Source organism: Pteropus vampyrus, unplaced genomic scaffold, assembly GCF_000151845.1.
Source record: "Pteropus vampyrus isolate Shadow unplaced genomic scaffold, Pvam_2.0 Scaffold50, whole genome shotgun sequence".
Lineage (NCBI taxonomy): Eukaryota > Metazoa > Chordata > Mammalia > Chiroptera > Pteropodidae > Pteropus > Pteropus vampyrus.
The window spans coordinates 2616181-2640939 of record NW_011888831.1 but is presented as its reverse complement, the minus strand read 5'-3'; the positions used below and the strand labels follow the sequence as shown (position 1 = coordinate 2640939).

Genomic DNA, 24759 nt, shown 5'->3' with positions numbered 1-24759 from the left:
TAAATTTTATAATAGTTTTAGATAACTGATATTTAAGTTAGGATTGAAAATACCATTGCAGATTAACTATTAAAACTGTTTAGGAATATAAACTTTAAATATACTCATTGTTCAACAACTTGGCTTGTAGGCACTCATGTGTGCTTGCAGCGGGGCACCATGGTGGCCCACAGTGGGGTACTGGAATGAGTTACTGAGAAGAATGAAAAAGGTATCTGCACAAAGGGGCAGCTGGCATGAAATTTAAGTGTCAAGTAGGGTGAGAAGGGTGACCTGGCACTGGGCACGGGGACTCAAGGAGGGCATCTGTACAAGGATGGCCATAGCAGCAGCTCTGCAAATGGTGGTGGGGTAGGAATGGGGTGAAGAGGGTGTCCAGGCAAGGGCTGGGGGGATAAGAGACTGGTTACACGGAGTGGGATTGATTAAACAAGTAAATATATTAGGAATGATAGGAGCCAGGTTTCTCACTATCAGAAATGGGAGTTAAAATTCAGAAAGAGAGAAAGCTAGAATGAACACTGCAGTGCTGGATTCAAACTGGAAGTATCAGTATAAACTCAGAGTTTTCAGTATTATAGATATATAGATGTAAATGTGTACATGTATATACACACCGTGTATTATTTACATACAAACATACTAGCTGTGTCCACTGAGAGGACCTGAGAGAAGCAACACCCCAAAAGCAACAAGTTTAGTTAGTTTAGTTTCTAAATACTATTCTCCACTAAAGGGGACCATGACTCTTTAGAAAAATGGCTGATTCCAAGCCAAGGCAGGGTACATTCAAGATAAGCCTGGAATATCTCATCTAGAAAGTAAGGAAGTGTTTCAAGAATGATTAGGACACATCAAAGGGACATACAAACCAGAGTGAAAGGGTTTCCATTGGCCAAATCTGGGACAATCTGAGGATCAACACTGTGATGGATTATAACCCAGTGACTAAGATAGGAATCAAGAGTCCATACCAATATAAAGTTTAATAAGAACTGTGATATTTACAGTCTCTCAAAGTACCTCCTCATAATATATTTATTAATTACAAGGAGATAAAGAATTCTTTTACAGTGGGAAAGTCTCGCAGACACTTTTTTTTATCAAGGGATCAAAGTTAATATCACCAGCACTCTAAAGATGTGTGTCACCTGATGAGATGCAATGAGAACGCATCACCACTTCTATGGTATTACTGCTAAAGTTACAAAATCTAAATTTAATCATGATGAAACAACAAATAAATCAAAATTGAAGGACACTTCAAAATAACTGACCTACAATTTTCAAAGGTGTCAAAGTCATAAAAGTCAAGGAAAGACTGAGGTATTGTTCCATTTTGAACGCAACTAAAAACACATGACAATGAATTGCAAAGTATGATTCTGGACTAGATCCTTTTGCTATAAAGAACATTACTGGGACAACTTGCATACTTGAATAGGATTAGATGGCAGCAATATATAACAATATTAATTTCCTGATTTTAATGGTTGTAATGGAATGTTCTTGTTTGCAGAAAATACGCACTAAAGTATTGAGAGATGATGGGGTACCGCGTTGGCAAATTACTCTCAAATGGATCAGGAAGAAATAAAAGTTCTTTGTATTGTACTTGCAATAACCGTTTCTCTAAGTTTGAAATACATTTTTTTTCATTTAAAACAGGAAGGAAGGAGTATTACCAAATGTTACCCTTCAGATCTAACAATGCCAGCAGTATTATTTGCTGAAAAGTTTTATTTAATAACAATAACAAATCTCAAAAGACACCTAGAGAACAAAATATTAAGTCTTTTTATCTGATATTTTGATAGCCGACACTAACAGTGCCTATTTATCAATTATTGAACTTATACATATAATACCAATACCTCATTGCTACTGAAGCTGTTTTGCCCCATATGTAGGTCTTTTTTGCCCTAATGTTTTTTAAAATAAAATTTTCAAAGGTGCTCTACATTTAAAAATAAATTAGTTTAGTAACCCTGAAAAGATTTCACTCATTAGTGAAAAGAGCCCTCTTTGGACCCTGGAGTCCAAAGACCTAGATTCAAACTGATCTATCACTGCCTGGTCATGTACTCAGCGAAGATCACAATATCCTCATCTATAAAATGAGGATAATTTTTACAGCACATAGTAAAAAATAAATAGCATCTGAAAGTGCTTTATTCAATATAAAGTGCTATATAAATGTAAGCAATTATTCCCCAATGTTTGAGGAATGGTAAGAGTGACCCCTTCACAATGCTATGCGTGCCTGACTAAAGGCACCAACAGGAAAGAACATGGCACCTGGCGCTGAGCTGTTGACTGAGTCTCCATGACTGATGTTCAAAGGCTGCTCAGTGACACTCCCTAAAGCAGGGGTCCCCAACTGGTAAAGATCAGTCGCCTGTTAGGAACCAGGCCGCACAGCAAGAGGTGAGTGGCAGGCAAGTGAGCAAAGGTTCATCTGTTTCTGCAGTGCTATAGCATTGCCGCCTCAGCTCCACCTCAGATCATCAGGCATTAGATTCCCATAGGAGCACCAGTCCCTGGTGCCAAGAAGGTTGGGGACCGCTGCCCTAAAGGGTTAGAAAAGAACGAGTAAACCTTGATGAAACTGGAAAGCAGAGAGTGACTTACTGAGTATTGCGCAGCACTGTCTGGACAAAGGCAGGATTTGTCTCCATGGAAGCCGTCACCAGAGATGTCAGCAGAGACCAATACCATATTGCAGAAGCATCTGAGACTGAGACCCCAGACTTCTTAACTCTCTGAAAGCCAACAGCCCTCAGACCATGAATTCTAGTGTCACATCCATCGCTAAGACAACGCTTTATGTTAATCTGGACATCTGTCAAGCGCAAACAACAAATTTAGTATTGGATTGGATTGACTTCTTCAGTTCAGCAAATGCTAGGCTCCCAACTAAAAGCAAAATGGTAATTCACATTTCAAAAAGAAAATTCTGAAGATATACTTTGATGCCAGAAATAAATAATGTGTGTAATGGAGCTAGTATACAATAAACTTGTCAAAAAAGCATTGACCAATCTAAGGAATCTTAAGAATAATGTATAAAATTAAGGGTGGCTTAAATCTTTATATTACGTTTCTTAAGAATTTATGGGTCTTAAAAATTAACACCAAGAGCATATTTTAAATCTTAACTAAATACATGCTAAGAAAATTTCTAGAATTTTTCCTAGCATTCTGAAATTTGGATCTAGATATAAAACAGTAGCTGGCTCATAACAGTTGTAAAAATTTCTATTTAATAATCAAATCCAAATAGATGACACAGGCATGACTCACTTTTAAGAGCTGTCATAATTTCTTATTTGGGTTGGAGAGGAGGAGGTGAGAAGTTAAAAAGGACACAACTTAGAGAAAAGACCACCACAGTATAAGACAGGAAGCTTCTACTCCACAAGCTTAACTACTTCTTTGCCTAGGGGTGAGACACAAAGACTCTACCTCCCTAGGCCTCAGTTCCTTTGAGCAAAGTAAGAACACTTCTTTTGGCCCAGGAAAGCATTAGAAGAAATGAGACAAAACATGAAGCATTCCGGTTCCCTGAATGAAATAAGCCTGGAAAGAAATCACAGAATTGTGATTATTTCCAAAATGCTATGTGTGAAGCAAGGTTATAATAGTATAAAAATGGAAACAACCTAAATGTCCAAGAATAAAAGGGCTGGTTAAAATTAAGTCATATTCTTACAACATTAAATAAAGGTGTGCATGAATATATGATATGACAACACATTGAAAATTACAAAAGAGCATACATAGAATATTACTACTTTTGTAAAACGATACGTATATATAGATGTAAATATATATATATACAACCTTATTTTTTACTTTTAAAAATGTGTGTATATATGTGTGTGTGTAAACATACACACGGCCACACACACATACATAAATACACACATACAAAGAAAGGTCTGGAATGATCGACAGCAATGAATTCACAGTAACAATCCCAGGGTAGCAAGATTTTGAATAATTTTTGTTTATATATATACTCTTCTAATTTTCCAATTAGAAAACAAGAATAACATTTTTAATTTAAAAAGAGCTTACTGCTCTATAACTTTTAAAAACATGGAACGGATGAAATAATGACCACTTTCATGTGCATCATGAGAAGCAAATCAAATTTCCAAAGAAAAACGAACAGCTTCTCCACTTCAGAGATGTCCTTGCTAAAAAAGATTACTTCCTTCCTCCCTCCCAATCCCCTTAGGTAGAAGGGCAAACTACATTTTGGTTGACTCACAGAGCTGACTGATGTTGGCATTTTCCAGCAGTGTCACATAGCCAGTGACATTGCTGGGAATGTGCACATCGCGGACTTCCTGAAGATCACTGGCATTCCTCCCCACAGCTACTGTCACCTGCTGCGGCATGTAGCTCTGGTCAGTGGCAGCCACTGCAATGGATAGGTGCCTCAGCACAACATCTGGCTTCATCTTTAAACTGGAAAAAACGGACAGCAGAAACTACAAGTGTTTATATAAGTCAAGAACTAGCAAATTTCACAAGCCTCATCTCTAAGATCTTATATTTGATATTCCCGGAGACTGATATTCCTAAAACAAACTAACTTGAAATGCTGGCTATTAGTTTCAAAGTCTCTATGGCCTTCCCAAGTCTCTAAAATTCATTTCTGTTCAAGATTAACCTTACATTTCCTTTTATGCTATTAGTACAGGCAAGAAAGTCCAATATGAACATTTTAACAAAATCTCTGTACTTGGCAAGAAGCAAATTCTAAACTGCATCCAAAAAACTAAGCATGTTTCCTCATCTATCAATTAGATAGCTAAAGGTCATTTATATCCTCTAAGAGAAGACAATTATTTCTATTTCTACCAACTGAAATTAGCCCATTCTTTGAAAGGATAGATAAAAATTTAGATAGCAGTTTCAGAACTTCTAGAAATATCAGTTTATTTTTATCAATTCCACTTCAGGATTCCTGACCACCCTATTCCTTCTTCCTCTTCTAAACTACTAAACTTAGTTGCATACAGATTTTTTTAATGTACAGGAAAGGATTTTAGAAAGTGAAATCAAATCTGAGGTAAGAAAAGTACTTGTCTCTTATGATACTAATTTTCCTCAGAAACTAGTGAAAAAGATCTGAAATCAGTATCATTATTAGTCAAAAGCTATTTTCTCCCTTAAAATACCAAATAAAGAAATTATCCATGATTATGAATATGTGAACCAGGTTATATGATTTTACATGATTCCTGTTACTTGATTTTTAAAGCATCTTCACACACAGTCACAATAAGAAAAAAAACTGGCCAGTTAAGTAGAAAATATTCTAAAATTAAAATACATATATAATTTTTTTAACATATTGATGGGATAAGAGAGAGAAAGCAGGTAATTTTCTTGGACTTTCTCTCAAGAATTGGTATTATACCACCAACCGAATCCAATGTGAGCGGGCACTCCCATCTGACTGCCAGTAGGATGATGTTTCTCCATTTGTCATCTTGTCAATGTCTGCAGGGTTGGAGGATGTTTCTATATAAGCATAGCACTTTGCTACTGACTTGAGTTTATCCATCTCTGGGCTTCTAGTTAGATCTCCAGGGCTTTCTGCAAGGAAAACCAGATTTTATCATGACATCTCTTTCATAAAGGTGGGTAGGGAGGCACGGAAAGATGGTCATTTAAAGTATCTAACAGAAATATGCTTGGCACTACAGCTCTAGAAAAATAAATGTTCATTAAAATCTTCTTCCAAAGAACCCATATAATGCAGAAATTGGCTCAGGACTGCTCCATGAGCTCATTACCGTACAACACTTAAATCACTGATACATTTGTAAAACCATGCCAAGAGAAGGAAATGGTGTTTTATAGTTTGAAGTTACATTTCTTTAATTATGAATGAGACTTTTTAAACCACTTGTTTGTAAGCCACTTGTGTTTCTGAGTACGAGTTGGCCCTACCCTCATCTATTTTCTACTGGGTCACAAGTCTTCTTATCGAATATATATATATACACACATATAATAGGTAATATTTACTGAGTGTTTACTGTGAGCCAGGCACTTTTCTATGCAGTAATTAATTTTAGAGATAAAGAAACTAAGGCACAGAAAGTAAAGTAATTGTCCAAGGTCAGAGTCAATACAAACTTGAGTCTGTCATAATATGTTACAAATATTTTCATTCCCTAGGATGTCATTTCTCTTTTCATTCTGCTTATGATATTTTTTTGCTCTACAGAACTTTACACTTAGACACAGTCTAATTTATTTAATTTTTTCTTGTAGTTTCTACGTTCCATGTATCACTTAGAAAGGTTTTTCTATGTCAGGATTTTTATATAAAGTAGAACTACTTCCTTCTAATACTCTTGCAGTTTTCTTTTTAGTTGAACTTTTTGATCCATCTGAAATTTATTTAAGTAAAGAAAATGGGTTAGGAATCTAGTTTTATTTTTTCTCCAATGGCTAATCAGCTGCCCTAACCCCACTTGTTGACTAATGCACTTTTCTATCCTGATTTATAATACTGACTATATCTGGTACTACATTCTCACATGTATTTAGGTCTGTTTCTGGATTCTGTTATACTCTACAGAATTCTGACGATTCACATTATCAACTTTTGTTCCCATCACTAAGTGAGTCTGTAATGGCTTTCCTCATTTATTCAACAGCTACTCATAGAGTACCTGCTATGAGACAGGCAAAGTTCCAGGTGCTAAGGATAACAAAGTGAACCAGACAGGCAAAACGCAAGTAAATAATAATGCTGCAATTTCAAATAATGATAAGTGCCATTTAGATCTTTAGACCTGCAAAGGTGATAGGGACCAGAAGGTGGGAAAAGGTAGGGAGTGGGCGCATTAATTAGATAGAGCAATGAGGAAAGGCCTCCCTGAATTCACATCTGAGTAGAGACCTGAATGATGAGAAACCAGTCATGCTAAAAAGAAAGGGAGGGGAGTGGGAGGGGAGAAGAGAGAAAGGAAAAATGAACAGATCACATTTTTTATGCTACAAACTGGTCACTGTTATATTTTCAGAAATAAAGGCAGGGAGAAGGGTGGTTCATCCTATTAACAAATACTAATACTACATTTGGAAGAAATGATGACATAGTATTTCGGCACACCCTTTCCCCCTACACGTACCCTTTTCTTTTTGTACCAGCTGATCCAGAGACTCCTTCAGAACAGAAGCCCTCATGGTGCACACGTTATTGCAGTGGTCCAGCATGGGGTAGGGGATGACCGTGCTAGAGAGCCGGTTGCGATGCAGAAAGCGCAGAATCATTGACGAGTGAACACCCAGGCCCTCCTTGGACTCCGAAAATATGTCTATGAAACCTAAGCAGATAAAATCCGTTTTTGGTGTTTTCGGGACCCCACCACAATAGTTTCCACATCCCCTGCCTGGCAGCCTATCTGAATCGGCTGAATTAAAAACAACCATTAAGAATCTTCATTGATACTTTCAGCTTTAATCATTTAAAAATCTAAACAAGTTTTTAAGAAATGAACCAGTAGTAATCTCAATTTAAAAATTAATTTTATTTGAGTTTAACAGAATTTTACAAGACTTAGAATAATGATTGTTTCAATCCAAACTTGAAAAATTTATAAGCACTGAAATACTAACTAGAAGTTTTTAAAGAAGTTTTGCATATAAAATAAAGGCAAGGAATAAAGTGTACCACATTAAAAAGTAAAAGTATAACAGCTTTTACACTAAGCTATGGAAAACAATAATAGTGATAATATAACCACTACCCTGACCACAATTTCCGATGGCATTTTATAGTTTATCAGGTACTTCCATACACATCATCTCATCAGGTCCTCACAATAAGGTAAGGAAGGCAATGAAGCTACTGGTATCCTTGTTGTACAACTGAGGAAAATGAGGCTCGGGTGATATACCAAGACAACAAAAAAGGGGTAGAACCAGGAAAACTCCCTTGCACTGCCTCCAAGTCCTCTTTCCACCATTCCAGTTTTTTCTTGCAAGTGTGACTCCTCTGGAGTCTGCCCCATCTGTCCATCCCTAGCCACTGCCCAGGCTCTGGCCTCTACATCTCCTGTTCATACACCTATCCAATTTTTAAAGTGGCTCCCCTTTGTCTGGCATTAACGTGAATAATCTTACAAAACCACAAAACAGACCATGTCTACCCCTGTTTAAATGCCTTTAATGGTTCCCCATAAGCTACAATAATATGCCTTGAACTGAGGTGCCCAGAACCCAGAGGGGTACTAGGGTTAAGTGAAGAGAAGATAAACATGGCAGCTTTTCCTGGAGCTCAGATACACTTTCAGATTTGAAGGAATTTTTTTCTTTTTTCACTTTCTAATGAATCATAACATTCAGAACAAAAAGTATATATATTATAATTGTATCGCTTGATGAACTTTCACAAACCGAACACACCCATGTAAGCAGCACCCAGAGCAAAACTCCAGAAGTCTGTAGGAGAAACTGTTATTAAATGTAAACCAACCCGATATATTACAGTAGAATTAAATTTTGCAATAATTTAAGACAAAACATGAGGCTGAGGAGAAATTTTGCACTTGAAGCAGCCCATTTTGACTATGTCCCCTATACAAACCCTGGAGACATGGGTTTGACTTCTCAGGACTCAAAAGTCAATGCCATCCCTTGCCCTCTTTATAGTTTTTCTTTTCTTAGCAAACTCCCATAGCAAACTGCACATTATGACACTGCTGATGTTGCACTGATACGCTCAGAATCCATGTGAAACCCATGAGTCTTGTAATGGGAAATTTTTTTTACTTGTTGAAACAAGCAATGAATTCAGTAAAAATGCTGTCTCTCTTTTAAACACTAAGCACCAATACAATGAGATATGAAAGGAACAACTTTTAGTCTGGGTTAGAAAGAGGGACTAGGAAACTGAAATCCCACCAGGGAGATGAGTTCAGCTTACTAAGGTTTGTACTAAGACTGTGATAAAACAATTCTTTTAAGTTGGGTGCTGATAGAAAATTATGAGTAGAAAGTTCTAAATCACGACTCTACTGTGTAAGCACCTTGGGATCTGGACCCTGAATTTTTCTAACCTAATCTCCCTCTTTCTCCATAGTCACCCAGAGCAACGGTACACTGAGTATTATCTGTTGGTGGATTCCCTGGTCTCCCCTCCCTTCCCTCTCCTCCCCAAATTTTTCTTTGAAGTGTCCAAATGAAGCTCCTGATGCTGTCCACCTGCTGGTAGTGCAAAAGTGGGAGATATGTAAATGCCAAGATATAAGGTAGTTAAACATAATTCAAAGCATAATTTTAAGTGCCATGAGAGCAGGAAAAAGTTAACATGTACAGGCTACCCATAATGCTTTATAAAAAGTATGTAATTAACCAATATACTGTATACTTGAAACTAATTAAAATACATAAATTTATTTTAAAAAAATAAAATAAAATATGATCTCAAAAAAAAAGTATGTAATTAAAGACAATTTGAGGAAGAATAGAAATTATTCTTTCCTTAGTAGGACACAGAAACCATCCTTCCCTAGCTCAATATATCCTCAGCATGAAGCCAGAGAGGTCAAAGGCAATCAGATTTACAATCTGATTTGCCTCCATTGCTGCCCCAGCTAGGCTCTACTCTAAGTATTATGACACCAAGTGCACATAGCAGAAAAAGTTCTTAGATAAGATAATTAGACACTAAAAGGATGATATGCAAAGGTTTTTTTTTTTTTTTTTCCCTTTCAAATTTAATTGTTTTCTCGCTAGGGAAATAAAAAGGTAATTTTTTTATGATTCTTTCTTCTGAGCCCCCAAAAGAAATCATACAAAAATATAGGCAAAGTTTTCCATACATACAGTGCAGAAGAATTATTGCTTAATTTTAAGCTATTTTTATTTTTACTTAAATTTCAGAGTTAAAGCTTTCTAAAAAAAAAACACTGAGTGCCTACCATGTGTCAAAAAATGTGCTAAATGTGAGGACACAGCAGAAATAAAAGAAAAGGTCCCTGTCTTCACAGCACTCACAATATATGAATAAAGAAGACACTTAATAAATAGTTAAGTAATGAATTAATTAATTACAATGCTCATATGTTACAAAAAAAAATGCAGAATGCTAAGAAAACATAAAATCCCTACATGTAAGCCAGGAAAGGGTTCTTGAGAGAATGAAATAAAGAGATCCATTAAAGATGGTAGTCTCATGACAAAGGTTCATAAAAATTGTAGAACTGCTCAACCATCGCTGTATTGGGGAACAAAAGAGATAATTACACTGAACACTAATACAGATCATGTGCCTGATGAAGACCCTTGGAGAAGCATGTTGATTTCACGGTGCCCACAAGCTTGCCTAATTACAACCCATAGTACAGCAAAGTTCATTTTGGCTCTAAGAGAGTGCTCTTTAGCATCTGGCACTCAGATGAGGGCCTTACCTGGAACAAGAGAACAGGCCTGCAGTTGTCTGATGATATGGCTCAACTCCCCCTGAAGATTAGCTCCACTGGAATTCTTGAGGGCCTCCAACATGTTCTCAGCATCAACTGTACCATCACCCTCAGCATCAAACTGGGCAAAAGCCTACAAAGTAAAAAGATGCAAGAAAATCAGGTCTGTTTCAAATTTTGAAATTTTTTATTTTACAGTTCTCGAGACCAGCGATTTTTATTGTTATTGTTGTTGTGGAAGAGTCCATATATGTCACTCAAAAAAAACAAATTCAGGATAAATAACTCATTGTGTTTTGCAAAACATATATGAGTATTACCACATGTATATACAATTTTTTATTTCATCTCTCTTTCAAAATATTAAACCCCCTCCCCCAAATAATTTCAGAAGAAAGCAACCATTGCAAAATTTTTCAACTGGTTACGAAGTATCAAATACAAAACTAGAATTAGAAAGAAGTGTCTTAAAGTAGCACTTAAAGTTTAGCCGGGCTTTTCCTTTTAAATGCTCTTTAGATGAGAGCTAACTTGATTTATCTACTTTACAGTCATGTTTTCACTAACCTTTAACCATAATCTAACTTGCTCCCTGACCATATTACGTCATCTGGGAAACTGGGTACAGAATGAGATTTAACTTGGATCCTGCTGTCACTAACTGGTCATGTGACCTTACACACATTTCTTTATCTCCATAAAGTTCCAATTCTTAATCTGAAAGATGGAGCAAATATTACCACACTCACAGGCTGCTGCCTGGATTAAGTAACAGGTGAACAGAGCCCATTATAGGGAAAGCACAGTGGCAGTGCAAAGTGTTCCCCTTCTTTTTAACCTGCAATGTTACCTGCTCTGGTACCCCTAACCCCATTCCCTCTCACATCCTACAAGACTTTCCTCACTTAGCAACTGCCACCTCTCCCCAGATCTCAATCCTTCCCTCATCAGTGGCTTCTTTCTTTCTGCTGATTACACTCATTCATAGATCTCCCTCACCAATTAATATTTCAGGAGCCTTCTATCCTCTTTTCTAAGTAAACCTCTTTCTTTCTTAAAATTCCTGCTCCTTTTCCTTATTTCCCTCCTATATGAAATATGGAAATCTCCCACTGAGGTTTCATGACTGGCATAAATACCTCTATTTCCATCACAGACCTCTGAACAATGCAATGTTTAATAAGAACATATGCAAATCCCTGTGTTTGGATCCCAAAACTCATGGACATAAATGCAGGATTGGGGGCAGACAGAAGCAGCACGTGAAAGGATTGCAGCATTCTTTTTGCCTCTACTCAAGCTGATAAGATTATCCAAAAAGTTAATAGGGTCAAAGTCTATACTAATCAAAGTATAATGTCTAAGGAAGAAAAGATGTCTTGTTCTTTTCTGATTAGGTCCAATTAGAAAAGATGAGTTTAGTTTGGAAGCTATACACCAAAAGGAAATGAAATAGATGAAATCAGAGGAAAGAGATCATGATGGAGAGAAGACTACAAACTGCCCTGTGACGAACAGCCGAAGGACCACAAAATCTTTAGTGTGGAGAGAAGATGACTAGCAGTAACAGAATCTTTCTATTCATACATCTGACGGGCTGTCATGGGAAGAAGCAGTTAAAGTTAATGTCATTACAAAGGAATCAGAGGGGAAAAGATCATCATAAAGATGAACTTGTCTATTGTTGGTGGGGTATAAAGACTGATTAAGAGGCCCTGGGAAGGAATGCCCACTTCATCCCTCAAGGCTTCAGAGCAACAGCTGGACAACCAGCCATCAGGAATGTTCAAAGAAGTCATACTGTGGAATTTAGGGAACAGAATAAACAACAAGCTTACTAAGAGCATTTTGATGGTTGTCAGCTGGAGAGGTAGGGGGACTGATGAAGTGGGGAGGGGATTGAGAGGTACAAATTGGTAGTTAAAAAATAGTCATGGGGATGTAGAGTATAGCATATAATCAGTAGTATTGTAATAACTATGTATGGTGTCAAATGGGTACTGGATTTATCAAGGTGATCATTTCATAAATTATATAAATGTTGAATCACTGTATTGTATACCTGAAACTAATATAATATTGTAAGTCAACTATAATGGAAAAAAATAAAAATTATACATTTTTTAAAAAAGAAGTCATAGTGAACAAACACATTTACCTTTGCTCCCTCCTGAAATCCCACTAAGACAATATTATAGAGCGATTTTTTTAAAGCACAAAGACAAAAAGGATAGGAGATGATGTAACAGCAATGAAATTTTGGAAGCTGGATAGCAGATGGATGAGTAGTCCCAAGATGGTTGACCCAAGAAACTGGAATCATAAAGTGGACTGGGCAAAGTTGAGAAACAACCTGCTTTACACGGCAGGACTCCAAAAGACTTAGGAGTTGGGAGTGATAGGTACTGCTGGAAGTGGAGGTATTGGTGTAAAGCCTATTTTGAAAAGCAGTTAGAACTGATTTGATAAATGCCAATCTTAAGTAGTCTGTGGGCTTTCTTTTTGAGGGAAAAGGATGATAGTGGGATTGTGTGTGTGTGTGTGTGCGCGCGCGTGTTTAAAGAGTTCTTAACTTTTAGAGATATATAATAAAAAATATCTGCTTCAAAATAATTTGGAGAAAGTAGTAGGGATTAAACGAAATAAAAGCGGTCTTGAGTTGGTAATTGTTGAAACTGGCTAACGGGTTCGTGGGTGTTCATTTGACTCTTATCTGTACTTTCTTATGTTTAAAATTTAAAAAAGAAAAAAAGAAAAAAAAAAAACAGATTCCCAGATCCCCAGATCTTCTTCCTAATCTTGGCAGAAGCTTAGGGGGTTGATTCTCTGGAGAGAGTAGTACAGAGTCTCTGGACCAGGAAATACCAGGCACAGTTGAAAGTGTGAATACTACACTGCAAATAAGGGGATTCATGTTTACATGCTAAATGTTTAAGACTCAACTTTCTCCTAGGGCTCCCAGAATGCTAGCAGCCAATCTCATACCCTCTATGCAAAAGACTGGAAGAGTCTTCTCTGGGGCACCTGACGAGCCCAAGACAACAGACCTACAGATGCTGGCACTGGAGAGCTCCCAGTGAAAGGGCCCAACCAGTTCATCTCACAGTGAGGTTCACTGATCAATAAGCCAGATGTATAGACCATTCACCTTTTTAGTACTCCATTCTTTAATATGATGGACAGCCCAGGACCACCAGGCATTTGAGGAAAGGCTTAATATGAAACAGAAAAAGAAATCTGGAGAAAAGAAAGGACTACGCGAGGAGAATAAAACTTCAAAAGGGTTATCATTAATATCATCAGAGAAACATTAAAAAAATATTTTTACTATCAGCTTTACTGAGATATAATTCACATACTGTAAAGTTCAACCCTTTAAAGTGCGCCATCCAGTGGAGTTTAGTATATTCAGAGCTGTGTAGCCACCACCACCACTATCTAATACAAAAAGAATATTGCAACCATGAAAGATCAGGATACTATTAAAAACAGGATATATAGAAAATTTTTACAAGCTCCTGAAAATTAAATATCACAGTAAAATTAAAATCTCAATAGATTTTAGAAGATAAATATCATTGGGCTGGAAGATAAAGTTGGCTAAAGTGCCCTGAAAGTAGAGCAAAAAGAAAAAATGATGAAAACTGGGAAAGAAAAGAGAAGAAAAACCAGGAGATCAGTTGAGGCGGTCCAACACGCAAATAATAAGTTCCAGAAAAAGGGAATACAGAAAATGGAGGGGAGGAAATCATAATCGTTATGATTCAAAATAACTTCCCCAACTGAAGGACACGAGTTCTGCGACTGAAGAGGCTGAACACTCTACACAATAAATAAAAAGCAAATCTTAATTAAATTTCATAACATTGGGAGGAAAGGGAAGCTTCTACTTCCAGGGAGAAGACACAGTTTCCACGTAAAAAGTCAAGACCAAATGGGACTGATTCAGCAGTTACACTGGAAGCCAGAAGGCAATGAGAGCAGTAGCTTCAACATTCTGGGGGCACTCTTTCTAACTCAGAAGGCTTACTCGGCCACAACACTGTCAACTGTTAAAAAGTAGAATAAAGACATTCTTATACATGCAAGGTTCTGAGAAAAATGAACTACTTAACACTCCCTTATTCAGAAAGCTACCAGAGGATGTGGCCACCAGAATGAAGGAGTATGTCAAGAAAGAGGAAGAACAGGATCTGACCAAGGAAGAAAATGAATCCCCAGATAATGGAGATCCCAAGATGACATCTGCACAGCAGACCTAGAGAATACCAAGTACAGATTGAGGAAGCTCAGAAGACTCTGGGAAACAGAACTTTGAAAATAAAACTGATAGAATACCCATGTGTTTGAACATACTGAATGTGTGAGAAGAAATTTAGACAATTGGCAGAAAATCTGGGATTAAATTAATGATAAAAGACAAAATATTAAGCAAAAGAAAAGTACCAATTTAATGGCTAACTCCAGAGAAAATAAAAATATGTATAAAAAAAGAAAAGTAATCACTACATGGCCTAGTTATGTATAGAATTTACATAATCATAATAATGCAAACATTAGGAGCAATCTAAACAAAATTGAAACAAGTCTTTTGGGAGGATAGAAAATGTGTAGGTATGGACAAGGACAGGAAGGTGAAAAACAATTGAAATCATTCTATGGGGGTAATAAATTGGATAAAGCCTAAAACTGAAAACTCATAAAGAAGTAATATAAACACATGATTTGTTGATGTACAGATATATAGTAAAGAACCAGCTAAAGAGCTGAAAAGTGATTATTCTTGGAGAATGACACATTGGGGTGGATGAGCAGAGGACCACTGTTTTTTGTATAAGTCTCACAGACTGTATACTCTATGAGTGATAAAAATAAAAATCAAAAAATTTAAAGTATCCACTTCAAGCATGGGATGGACTGGATGAGTAGATTTAAAACTTTTTAAAAGCAGTATAATATAACACTTGCTTCTCTCTAAATACAATTTTATTCACACTGGATATACTGGCCATAAAAGTAGATTTCTGGGACAATTGGACAAATTTGAACATGGATTAGGTATTAAACAGAAATGAACTGACATGAAAAGGTGGAAACCATTAACTGAAAAAAGTAAGCTACAAAAGAATATTAGAGACTGATCTCAGGTTAGCATAAGAAAAAAGCAAATATGCACTTCCTGTATTGGTATAAAAAATATGTGTGTGTGTGTGTGTGTGTGTGTGTGTGTGTGTGTGTGTGTACGACTATGCATTTAAAACCCAAAAGAATATCAAGATGTTAAGAGTGGCAATATGGCAATCTACATATGCTGCTTTTGTAATAATAGAGGGGAGTTTTTTAATATTAAGACATTTTAAGCGCAACCTTGCTATAAAAAGTGGAGCCAGGGAGTAAAGAAGGAGGTAGAACAGCAGTACAGACTGTGTCTGCCCTGAGACCCCATGGTGTGAATACAACAACATCAGATAATAGCTACTTCTCAACTTTTTCACATGATAGCACAGTGAGAAAACAATATTTGTCTCACTCAAGGTCTGAGGGGATTAGAAGAGCTTTAACCCATCCAGTTGGAAATGACATACGTTTTGGAAAGTCCTGAATTAATATCTGAGCATTTGCTAAATTCCAGGCACTGTGCATAGTATCAATTATTTCTCATAAAGCTAATGGTACTACTGATCTCCCCATTTTATAGTTGTACAAAGAGGTCAGATAACTTGCCCAATATCACATAGCCAGTATTTGAATCCAAGGCTCTAGAGTTCATATTCTTCACCATGACTCCATTCTCTTTCCTTTGACCAGATAACCCCTGGGGTTCCTTGCAGTCTGGAGTCCAATTGCTTAAAACCTCTCTTTTAGTTCTATCTCTTTCCTCCATCTATAAAACTTGCTCTAAGCAATTTTTGCCCATGGTAACGCAATATTAACCCTAAAACTGAGCCTCACTCTCTCTAAATCTCAAGGTAGCATTCAAGTCCTACTTCCACCCAAACTTCTGCACTTCTAGTGCTACCTGCTGTCTGGTTCCCAACTTCCTGCATAAATCCTGCTGTTTATTGCTGATAAAAAGTCTATACAAGCAAGGCAATAAAAATAGTGACTTTTTGCTATTTTTAACAGACTCTGTTGATCTGTGAATAGTTAATGAATACAATAAAAAGAATTTTCAAACAAACAGAAAACCAAGACATTTTGGGTGAGAAAAAAAATCAGAACAGCTTTGCTAACAGTTTCACCAAATAAATATACAGTTTCCTAACATTTAGAAACTGTCCTTAAACGTACAGGTTTTAAAACCTAACACTTAACATTGACTTTGTTTCACAGGACTTCATAGAATCCAATTTACTCACGCACTCATTCAACACTATCTGATAAGCGTCCATTGTATACCTGACCCCAAGCTTGGCTCTGTGCATATTAAGATGAACAGGACATAGTCTTTGCCCTCCAAAATCCTCACGGCCTAGGACAAGACAGATCTGTAAACCGACAGCAGTAATGTGATAGGTGTGATAATTATAACAGAAGTAACGGCATACACAACTATAACAGCTAATATTTACTGAGTGTTTACTAGGCACTGGACAAAGTCCTAAGCACCTCACCTAGTTCAACTCGCATTCTCCACAACAACCCTAAAGGTAGGTCCTACCTTTTTACTAGTAAGGGACAGAGAGGTTAAGTATTTTGTTCAAGGCCACATGGTTGGTACTAGTAAATGATGGAGCTTCAATGTGAATCTTGGTATGATTTGGGACTTCACATTGTCAACCGTGACACCATGAGCTAACAGACACTTCAGATGCCAGAAGCCTGGAGAGGGGGAAGGGCATTCAGGGAAAATGGCCCTGAGAAAATAGCCCTTGAACTGAGCTTTTATAAATAATTAGAAACTTGCCAGCATATGAAGACAGGGAGGCCATCCTGGGATAGCATGTGAGTATTAATGCAGAGTGCACAGCAGATTGTGAGAACTATAACTGCTTGGTGTGGCTGGAAAGGAGGCAGAGGTGGGAGATGAAGAGATAGACAGAAGTCAGAATAGAGCGCCTGGCCAAGCAGGCTGAGATCTCACAGTAAGGATACAATGAGGCCACTGGAGACCATAAAGGGTGGACGGGATTGATCATCCCAAATCTAGATAAACTCTCATACTGGAATGGACCTACAAATCTCTTGAAATATGTGCCTTTGTACTGTATGAACTCCTCCACTGTCTCTCTAACATACACTGGTGATGGAAGCACATGTTGTCTGGCTAGTTCTGACAGCAACAACTCTCTTCTCTACATAATGAGTGGAAATCTGCCTCTCTGATGTTACCGCCCTGTGATGCTACCTCTGCCCCCAAACAGCCTGAAGATCATTTAAAACAGTGATCGGATCCTCTGAGTTTCCCCAAACTCTCCATTCCTTCAACCAATTCTTTGTCTGCTATGGTTTTAGTCTCATTACCATGCTAGCTGTCCACTCTAGAATCCCTCCAGTTTGACGATAAACCTCAGAGCACTGCTTCTCAAGTTTCATTGGCTGATCCACTATAAAAATATATTTTGTCCAGTAGAGATGGCATAATAGGTAGATGCTATGTTGGCCTCCTCTCACAACAACAAAATTACAACTAAATTACAGAACCACCATCACTGGGAGTCGCCTGAGGTCTGGCGGAACAGAAGTCCCACAACTGCGGACATACAGAAGATGCTACCTCGAGACTGGTAGGAGGGTCAGAAAAGCAAAATGGGCTGGTCCCACAAGCACATGGGGCGGTTGAGAATCGAAGGGAATATCTTGGCTGCAGAGGTCTCCCTGGAGGAGTGAGGGGTCCCAGTCCCACATTGGGCTCCCCAACCCAGGGTTCCAAGGCCAGGAAGAGAAATCCCCACAACCTCTGGCTGTGAAAACCAGCAAACATTGCGGCTGAATGAGACGCAGGGCCCGCTCACGCGGACTTACTCACTGACGGACTCACTTACTCTGAGCTCCCGTGCTGGGGCAGCTGCTCAAGCAGTGTTAGGGATATATGGGAAGGAACTGAACTGTCTAGCTTCAGTGTGAGGGTTGGAGGGGTGGTTTTCTGCAGGACGAAAATGCTGGCAGAGTCCACTGTTCCTTTGTTGAACCCTCCCCGCTCCTGGTGTGCGGATGCAGGCTGTCACATCTGCGTTCCATCAACCTGGCTAACATAGGTCAGTGGTCCAGATGACTCCGAAACCCTGCCCCCCATAACTTACAGGCCAATCCAAGCTGTCTCCAGTGTTTTTTTCCCATACAAAGAACTGTCTTGACATATGCTGTGGACTTTCCTAAAATATCTTAAAGGTTCATAAAACTCAAACAAGCAGCATCTGGCTTTGGTGTGTGCCACACCTCTTGCTGAGCAGCACCAAGCATGGCGCTAGAACTAGTGGCAGTCATCCTTGGTTCCCAGCTTGGCCTCTCGAAGCACTTCTAAGGCCAGCACAGGTGGCAGCCATCTGTAGATTGCCTGGTGACTCTTGCCAGGTGCCCTGGGCAGTGCACAGGCCGTGGTTGAACTTGGCCTGCCTATGGGTCCCTCCCAGGAAGCCCTTGGACTGGCATGTCCAGTGCCCAGCTTCGACGGGAGCTGGAGAAACACTGAGGGCTGCATCTGAGGAGGACACATCTGAAGAGCAGACTTGGCAGAAACCAGAGCCCTTCTAAAGGGAATCCTGCTCCATAGGGTCAGCCCCTCACCAGACGATCCTCACAACCAATTGGCCCGTGGGTCAATCCCTCCCATGACGTGCAAACAGCAGGTAAGGCTCAACTACAACAGGTGGGCACACACAACCCATACAAGGGACACACCTTGGATATCCAGCTCATGCAACCAGGGAAGGCTGTGCCCCACAGGACACCTACTACATAAAACCATTCTACTAAGACTGGGAGACTTGGGAGCCCTACCTAACACATAGAAACAGATGCCAAAATGGAGAGACATGTCCGAAATAAAAGAACAGAACAAAGCTCTAAAAAAAGAACTCAACAAAATGGAGACAAGCAATCTACCAGATCCATAGTTCATAACACTAGTTATAAGGATACTCAAGGAACTTAAGGGAAGAGTAGATGAATTCAGTGAAAACTTTAACAAAGAGACAGAAAATATAAAAATGGAGATAGAAATTAAAAAAAGGGAATGAGTCAGAAATGAAGAATATAATATCTGAGATGAAGAGTATATCAGAGGGAATCAACGTAGTGGATGAAGCAGAGGATCGAAACAGTGATTTAGAAGATAAGGTAGCAGAAAACACCCAATCTGAACAACAACAAGAAAAGAGAATCAAAAAAAATGAAGATAGTTTAAGGGGCCTCTGGGACATCAAGCATAACAACATTCACATCATAGGGGTACCAGAAGGAGAGAGAGCAAGAAACTAAAAATCTATTTGAAGAAATAATGATGGAAAACTTCCCTAACCTGGTGAAGAAATAGACATACAACCCCAGGAAGCACAGACAGTCCCAAACAAGATGAACTCAAAGAAGCCCATGCCAAGACAACCATAATTAAAATGCCAAAGGTTAAAGACAAAGAGACTCTTAAAAGCAGCGAGAGAAATACAGTTAATTCCCTACAAGGGAGCTCCCATGAGACTGTCAGCTCATTTCTCAACAGAAACTTTGCAGGACAGAAGGGATTGGCAAGAAATATTCAAAGTGATGAAAAGCAAGGACCTACAACCAAGATTACTCTACCCAGCAAAGACACCATTTAAAATTGAAGGACAGATAAAGAGCTTTCCGGATAACGAAAAGCTAAAGGAGTTCATCACCACCAAGCTAGTATAACAAGAAATGTTGGAAGGACTTCTTTAAGAAGAAGAAAAAAAATATGTATCGAAAATATGAATAATAAAATGGCAATAACTACTTATAGTTATTGCCATTTTATTATTTCATTTGAACAATTTCATTTGAACAATTACTTCAAATGAAAAAGGATTAAATGTTCCAATCAAATGATAGGGTGACTGAATGGATAAGAAAACAAGACCCTTACATACACTGCCTACAAGAGACTCACTTCAGATTGGAAGACACAGAGACTGAAAGCAAAGGGAGGGAAAAAGATATTTCATGAAAATGAAAATGAAAAAAAACAGCCGGAGTAGCAATACTTATACCAGACAAAACAGATTTTAAAGCAAAGGCTATACCAAAAGACAAAGGACCTAATAATCCCACCTCTGGGTATTTATCCAAAAAAACACAAAACACTACTATGAAGGGACATGTACATACATATGTTCATTGCATATTATCTACAGTAGCCAAGATACGGAAGCAATTTGGGTGTTCATCAATGGATGAATGAATAAAGAAAAGGTGGTCATATATACAATGGAATATACTCATCCATAAAAAAGAATGAAATTTTGGCATCTGCAATAACATGGATGGACCTAGAGAGTATTTTGCTGAGTGGTATAAGTCAGACAGAGAAAGACAAACGCTGTATGATTTCATTTACATGCGGAATCTAAGGAATAAAATAAACAAAACAGAAACAAACTCATAGATCTGAGGCTTGCCAGATGGGAGGGAGATTTAGGGGGTGGGGTGTGAAAGAGGGAAAGGGATTAAGAAGTAGAAATTGGTAGTTACAAAATAGAGGGATGTAAAGTATACCATAAGGAATATAGTCAATAATATTATAATAACTATGTATAGTGTCAGATGGGTACTAGATTTATCAGAGTGATCACTTTGTAAGTTATATAAATGTCTAATCACTATGTTGTACACCTGAAACTAATATAATATTGTATGCTAACTATAATTAAAAAATAAAAAATATTTAAAAAAATTATTAACTATGTCACCATAAATTAAAATATTTATCTTTAAAAAAAGAAATACATTTTGTATCATGACCTAGTATACATATAATATAAAAATTTTGTGAAACAGTGTAGTACTTTCTCTTATCAAATACTACATGCTCTGGTATTTTCTATTCCATTCTATTGTTTCATTTTTTAACATTTTTAAATCTATCACTAGATTTCCAACCCACTAAAGGGATAGTTTGAAACTAACTGCCCCAGAATGTGGGGCCCAAAACTCAACTCAATACACTAAATCTAGTCTAACAGTGCAAAGTAAATCAAATCTCTTTGCCTCTCTAAAAGTGGAACGATGCCCATTTCCATTGAGTCGATATCCATGCATACAGTACCCATGCAGACAGCAACCTGATGTGCTGTACTCTTCCTCCTCCTCTCCTGATTCGGGTCTTTTCCTATCACACTTGCTGCACGCTTTGTCATCTACATGATAACTATTCAGCAGAACCCAAGTGTAGGCACTATGCTAGCCAGCATGTAAGAGAGGAAAAGTATAACACAGTCAGAATAAGAAGAAATCTAGATTAGAATATGATACTAGATTTATTGCTTACTCTCTGAGACCTAGGACAAGACTCTTGGCCTCCTTTAAGTCTCAACTCCTCTTTCCACCCAACCTTTCTTCATGGCTTGTGAGGACCCAAAGGTTTCACAAAGAAGGTTATGCCTAATAAACTGCAAAGAACTGCTACTCCAATCTAGTTAAAAGGCTGTTGCAGACAAGAAAAAGAAAAGTGGGCTGGCTGACTGCAGATTTCCATCCATTTGCCTTGGCCTAAGGGCAGCATTGGACAGGGCTCAGACCATTCCTGTTGTCCCTCCTTAACCATGACTGAGATCAAGACTATGGTACATACATAAGAATGTGTAAAAAATTATCACACACTGGAACTGTGGGCTCAGACCAGCAGAATATAATGCGCCAGGCTGCACACTGGTTCAACTTTGGAGAAACACTCCATCAGAAGTCTGGATCTGTATCTGGTCCCAGTTCTGCCACTTGTTGACTAAGAAGGTCACTATCCATTTAAGTCCTCATTTTACTCATCTGTAAGACTGTCCCCATCTAAGTGAAGTAGTGAAAGGGCTGTCACATAGAAGATGGAGAAAACAATCCTAGTGTGGAACTAGAACAACAGAGAACACTAATAGCAACATTTATTCAGCATTAAGTGCCAGGCACTATTCTAGGTGCTTCATATGAACTAATTCATTTAATCGTCACATCAACTATATAAGGTCATGTGATTTGAGGATGTGGAATTAAGATCTGGCCACAAGCCAGGACCCAATTCCCAAGCTCAGTCTAAAGAACTGTGGAATGGGTAGACCTAAAAAGCAGCGAACTTGCTGATACCGTTAGCAGGCTAACTACACAGGTTATATGCAATGGTTACCAAGGTCTTAGCCAACTCACACTCTAGACTAGGTGCCAGTGGAGTATCATTCCCAAAATTTGCTATGGTCTCTCTCACTTCAATACATTTACACATGCTGTACCTTTCAAATGGAACATCTCTTTCTTCCTCTGCCTGGAAAATTCTTACAGCCTTTCAAGCCTTCGTTTGGTGAAGCTTTTCCCAAACTCCATGCTACTATTAAATGCTTCTCTGTGGTCCTTGAAAGTAGAAAGAAACTAGGATGCAGCAAAGGGCTGAAAGAAGGGAGAAATTCAAACATACATGGGAAATAGTGAATAGACCTGGCTGGGAGATAAGAGCAGAAAGGTATAAAAACCTAAATGTTAGACTGACATTTGATTCTGAAGGCTAAGGGAGGCCACTGAAGTTTCTAAAGCAATACAGTACATGATGAGGAGGTATTCTGAAAATCAGGGAAAGGCAAAACAAAGCTGTGACCTTTCCTCTGTAGTTCTCTTGGATCAAGAATTTCTCCAAAAGAAGCCAATACCACCATCCCCATCACAGCAAAGCACTCAGGGTCAAAATAACCTCCAATTCACCAAGGATCTTTCTCTTCAACACTGCCTCATCATCATTAATGGCCATCATTTACTAAAGGCTTCCTATGCTGGAGCAGAGCAGGCAGGTGGCTAGGGGGCCTCATAGCCTAGTTGCAGAACAAGACCAGACAGTGTGCTCTAAGTGCCACCTGACCTGTATAGAACAGGAAACAAGAGCCTCAAGGGTAGAGCTGGAAACACCATTGTACAGAAGCCATCTGAATCATGCCATAAGAAAGGCTTGGTCCTGACCAGATGACAATACCAAGACAGGGAATCCTGAAAAACTGAGAGAAGCAAGGTCCACACACAGGACAAGGATGGTGCCCCACTGGCTAGGGCAAAGGGCTTGTGCAAGGGGACAAAGGTAGACGAGGTTAGAAAGGGAGACAAGCCAGCCTGTGGGCCTCCACCCATTCAGAGGATCCCTCAGGCAGTGCGAATGCCTGCAGGCTCCAAGATAAGGGTAAGCAATGCTTGTAGCCTGCTCTGTCTTTATGGTGCATACACAAATCTCTCACACTCTGTGTCTTGAAGGGGTAGAGAATTACATCAGCATAATTATATTTGCATAGTTCTTGGGCTCAGAGCCATTCTAAATTAGCTGATTAATACTCCTGACATAATAACACCAAGATGGTATTTTTCTCCAAATTTCCTCTAAACTCAACAGTGACTAAGAGCCTTTTAAAGTTTTCACTGAAACTATATTTAACTGTTTCTTCCAATGTCAAGAAACATCTCATTATTAAAAGGTTACAGACTGAATATAAATATGAGGTTGGAGCATGAGAACAGCATCATATTCAATCTGTTAAATCAAACTGAGGGTATTATAGGGGAAAACACTTACAGAGCGCTGGCTATAAGCTAGGACTGTGCTAAGACAATAAATAAGTAAATAAATGGTCCTTCCCTCAGAGTTTACAAAGTGAATTTCACGAAGTAGGCAACAAAGCTAATATAGCAAATCAATAAAATAAGACCTATACATATTAAATTCCTACCTTAAAGCTATCTGCTATCATCCTGTGTTCAACACTTTTTTCTGCCCTAGAGTCTACATGATTTTCTGGAAGCATATCATATTAAGAGCACAAATATCTAATCCCTAATCTCTGATGTCAAATAAGAATTTAATTTTAACTCTACTCCTCTTCTACATGAGTCAATGAAATATTGCTTCCTGAGATTCCTTCTCCATGGACCACACCTACCATGAAAAAGGTGTGCTGTACTATAAAACAATAACATTTCCGACTTTGGTCCATAGTACAACACCAAGAGCTTCTTTAGGACACCAGCAGCTAAGGTCATCAGAATGTGAAGGCGAGACACTTGGGTAGACATGGAGGGCAATGCAAATTAGCCCAAAGAACCAACATGTAAAATGTGGAAACTCTTAGCATTATAATAATAAATAACATACACCAATGATAACCTGCGCTAC

General features: G+C 38.3%; 1 protein-coding gene across 1 annotated transcript in view; it reads right to left on the bottom strand.

The window, feature by feature from the left end:
• Positions 1-24759, bottom strand: part of ZZEF1 (zinc finger ZZ-type and EF-hand domain containing 1) — a 108254-nt gene that overhangs the window by 78432 nt on the left and 5063 nt on the right. Inside the window, exons 2-6 of the mRNA XM_011360058.2 lie at positions 10446-10590; positions 7164-7358; positions 5442-5613; positions 4277-4476; positions 2632-2842 (exon numbers count right to left, since the gene is read on the bottom strand). Of these exons, the coding sequence (XP_011358360.1) occupies positions 2632-2842; positions 4277-4476; positions 5442-5613; positions 7164-7358; positions 10446-10590 (923 nt within the window). The remainder of the gene's footprint in view (positions 1-2631; positions 2843-4276; positions 4477-5441; positions 5614-7163; positions 7359-10445; positions 10591-24759) is intronic.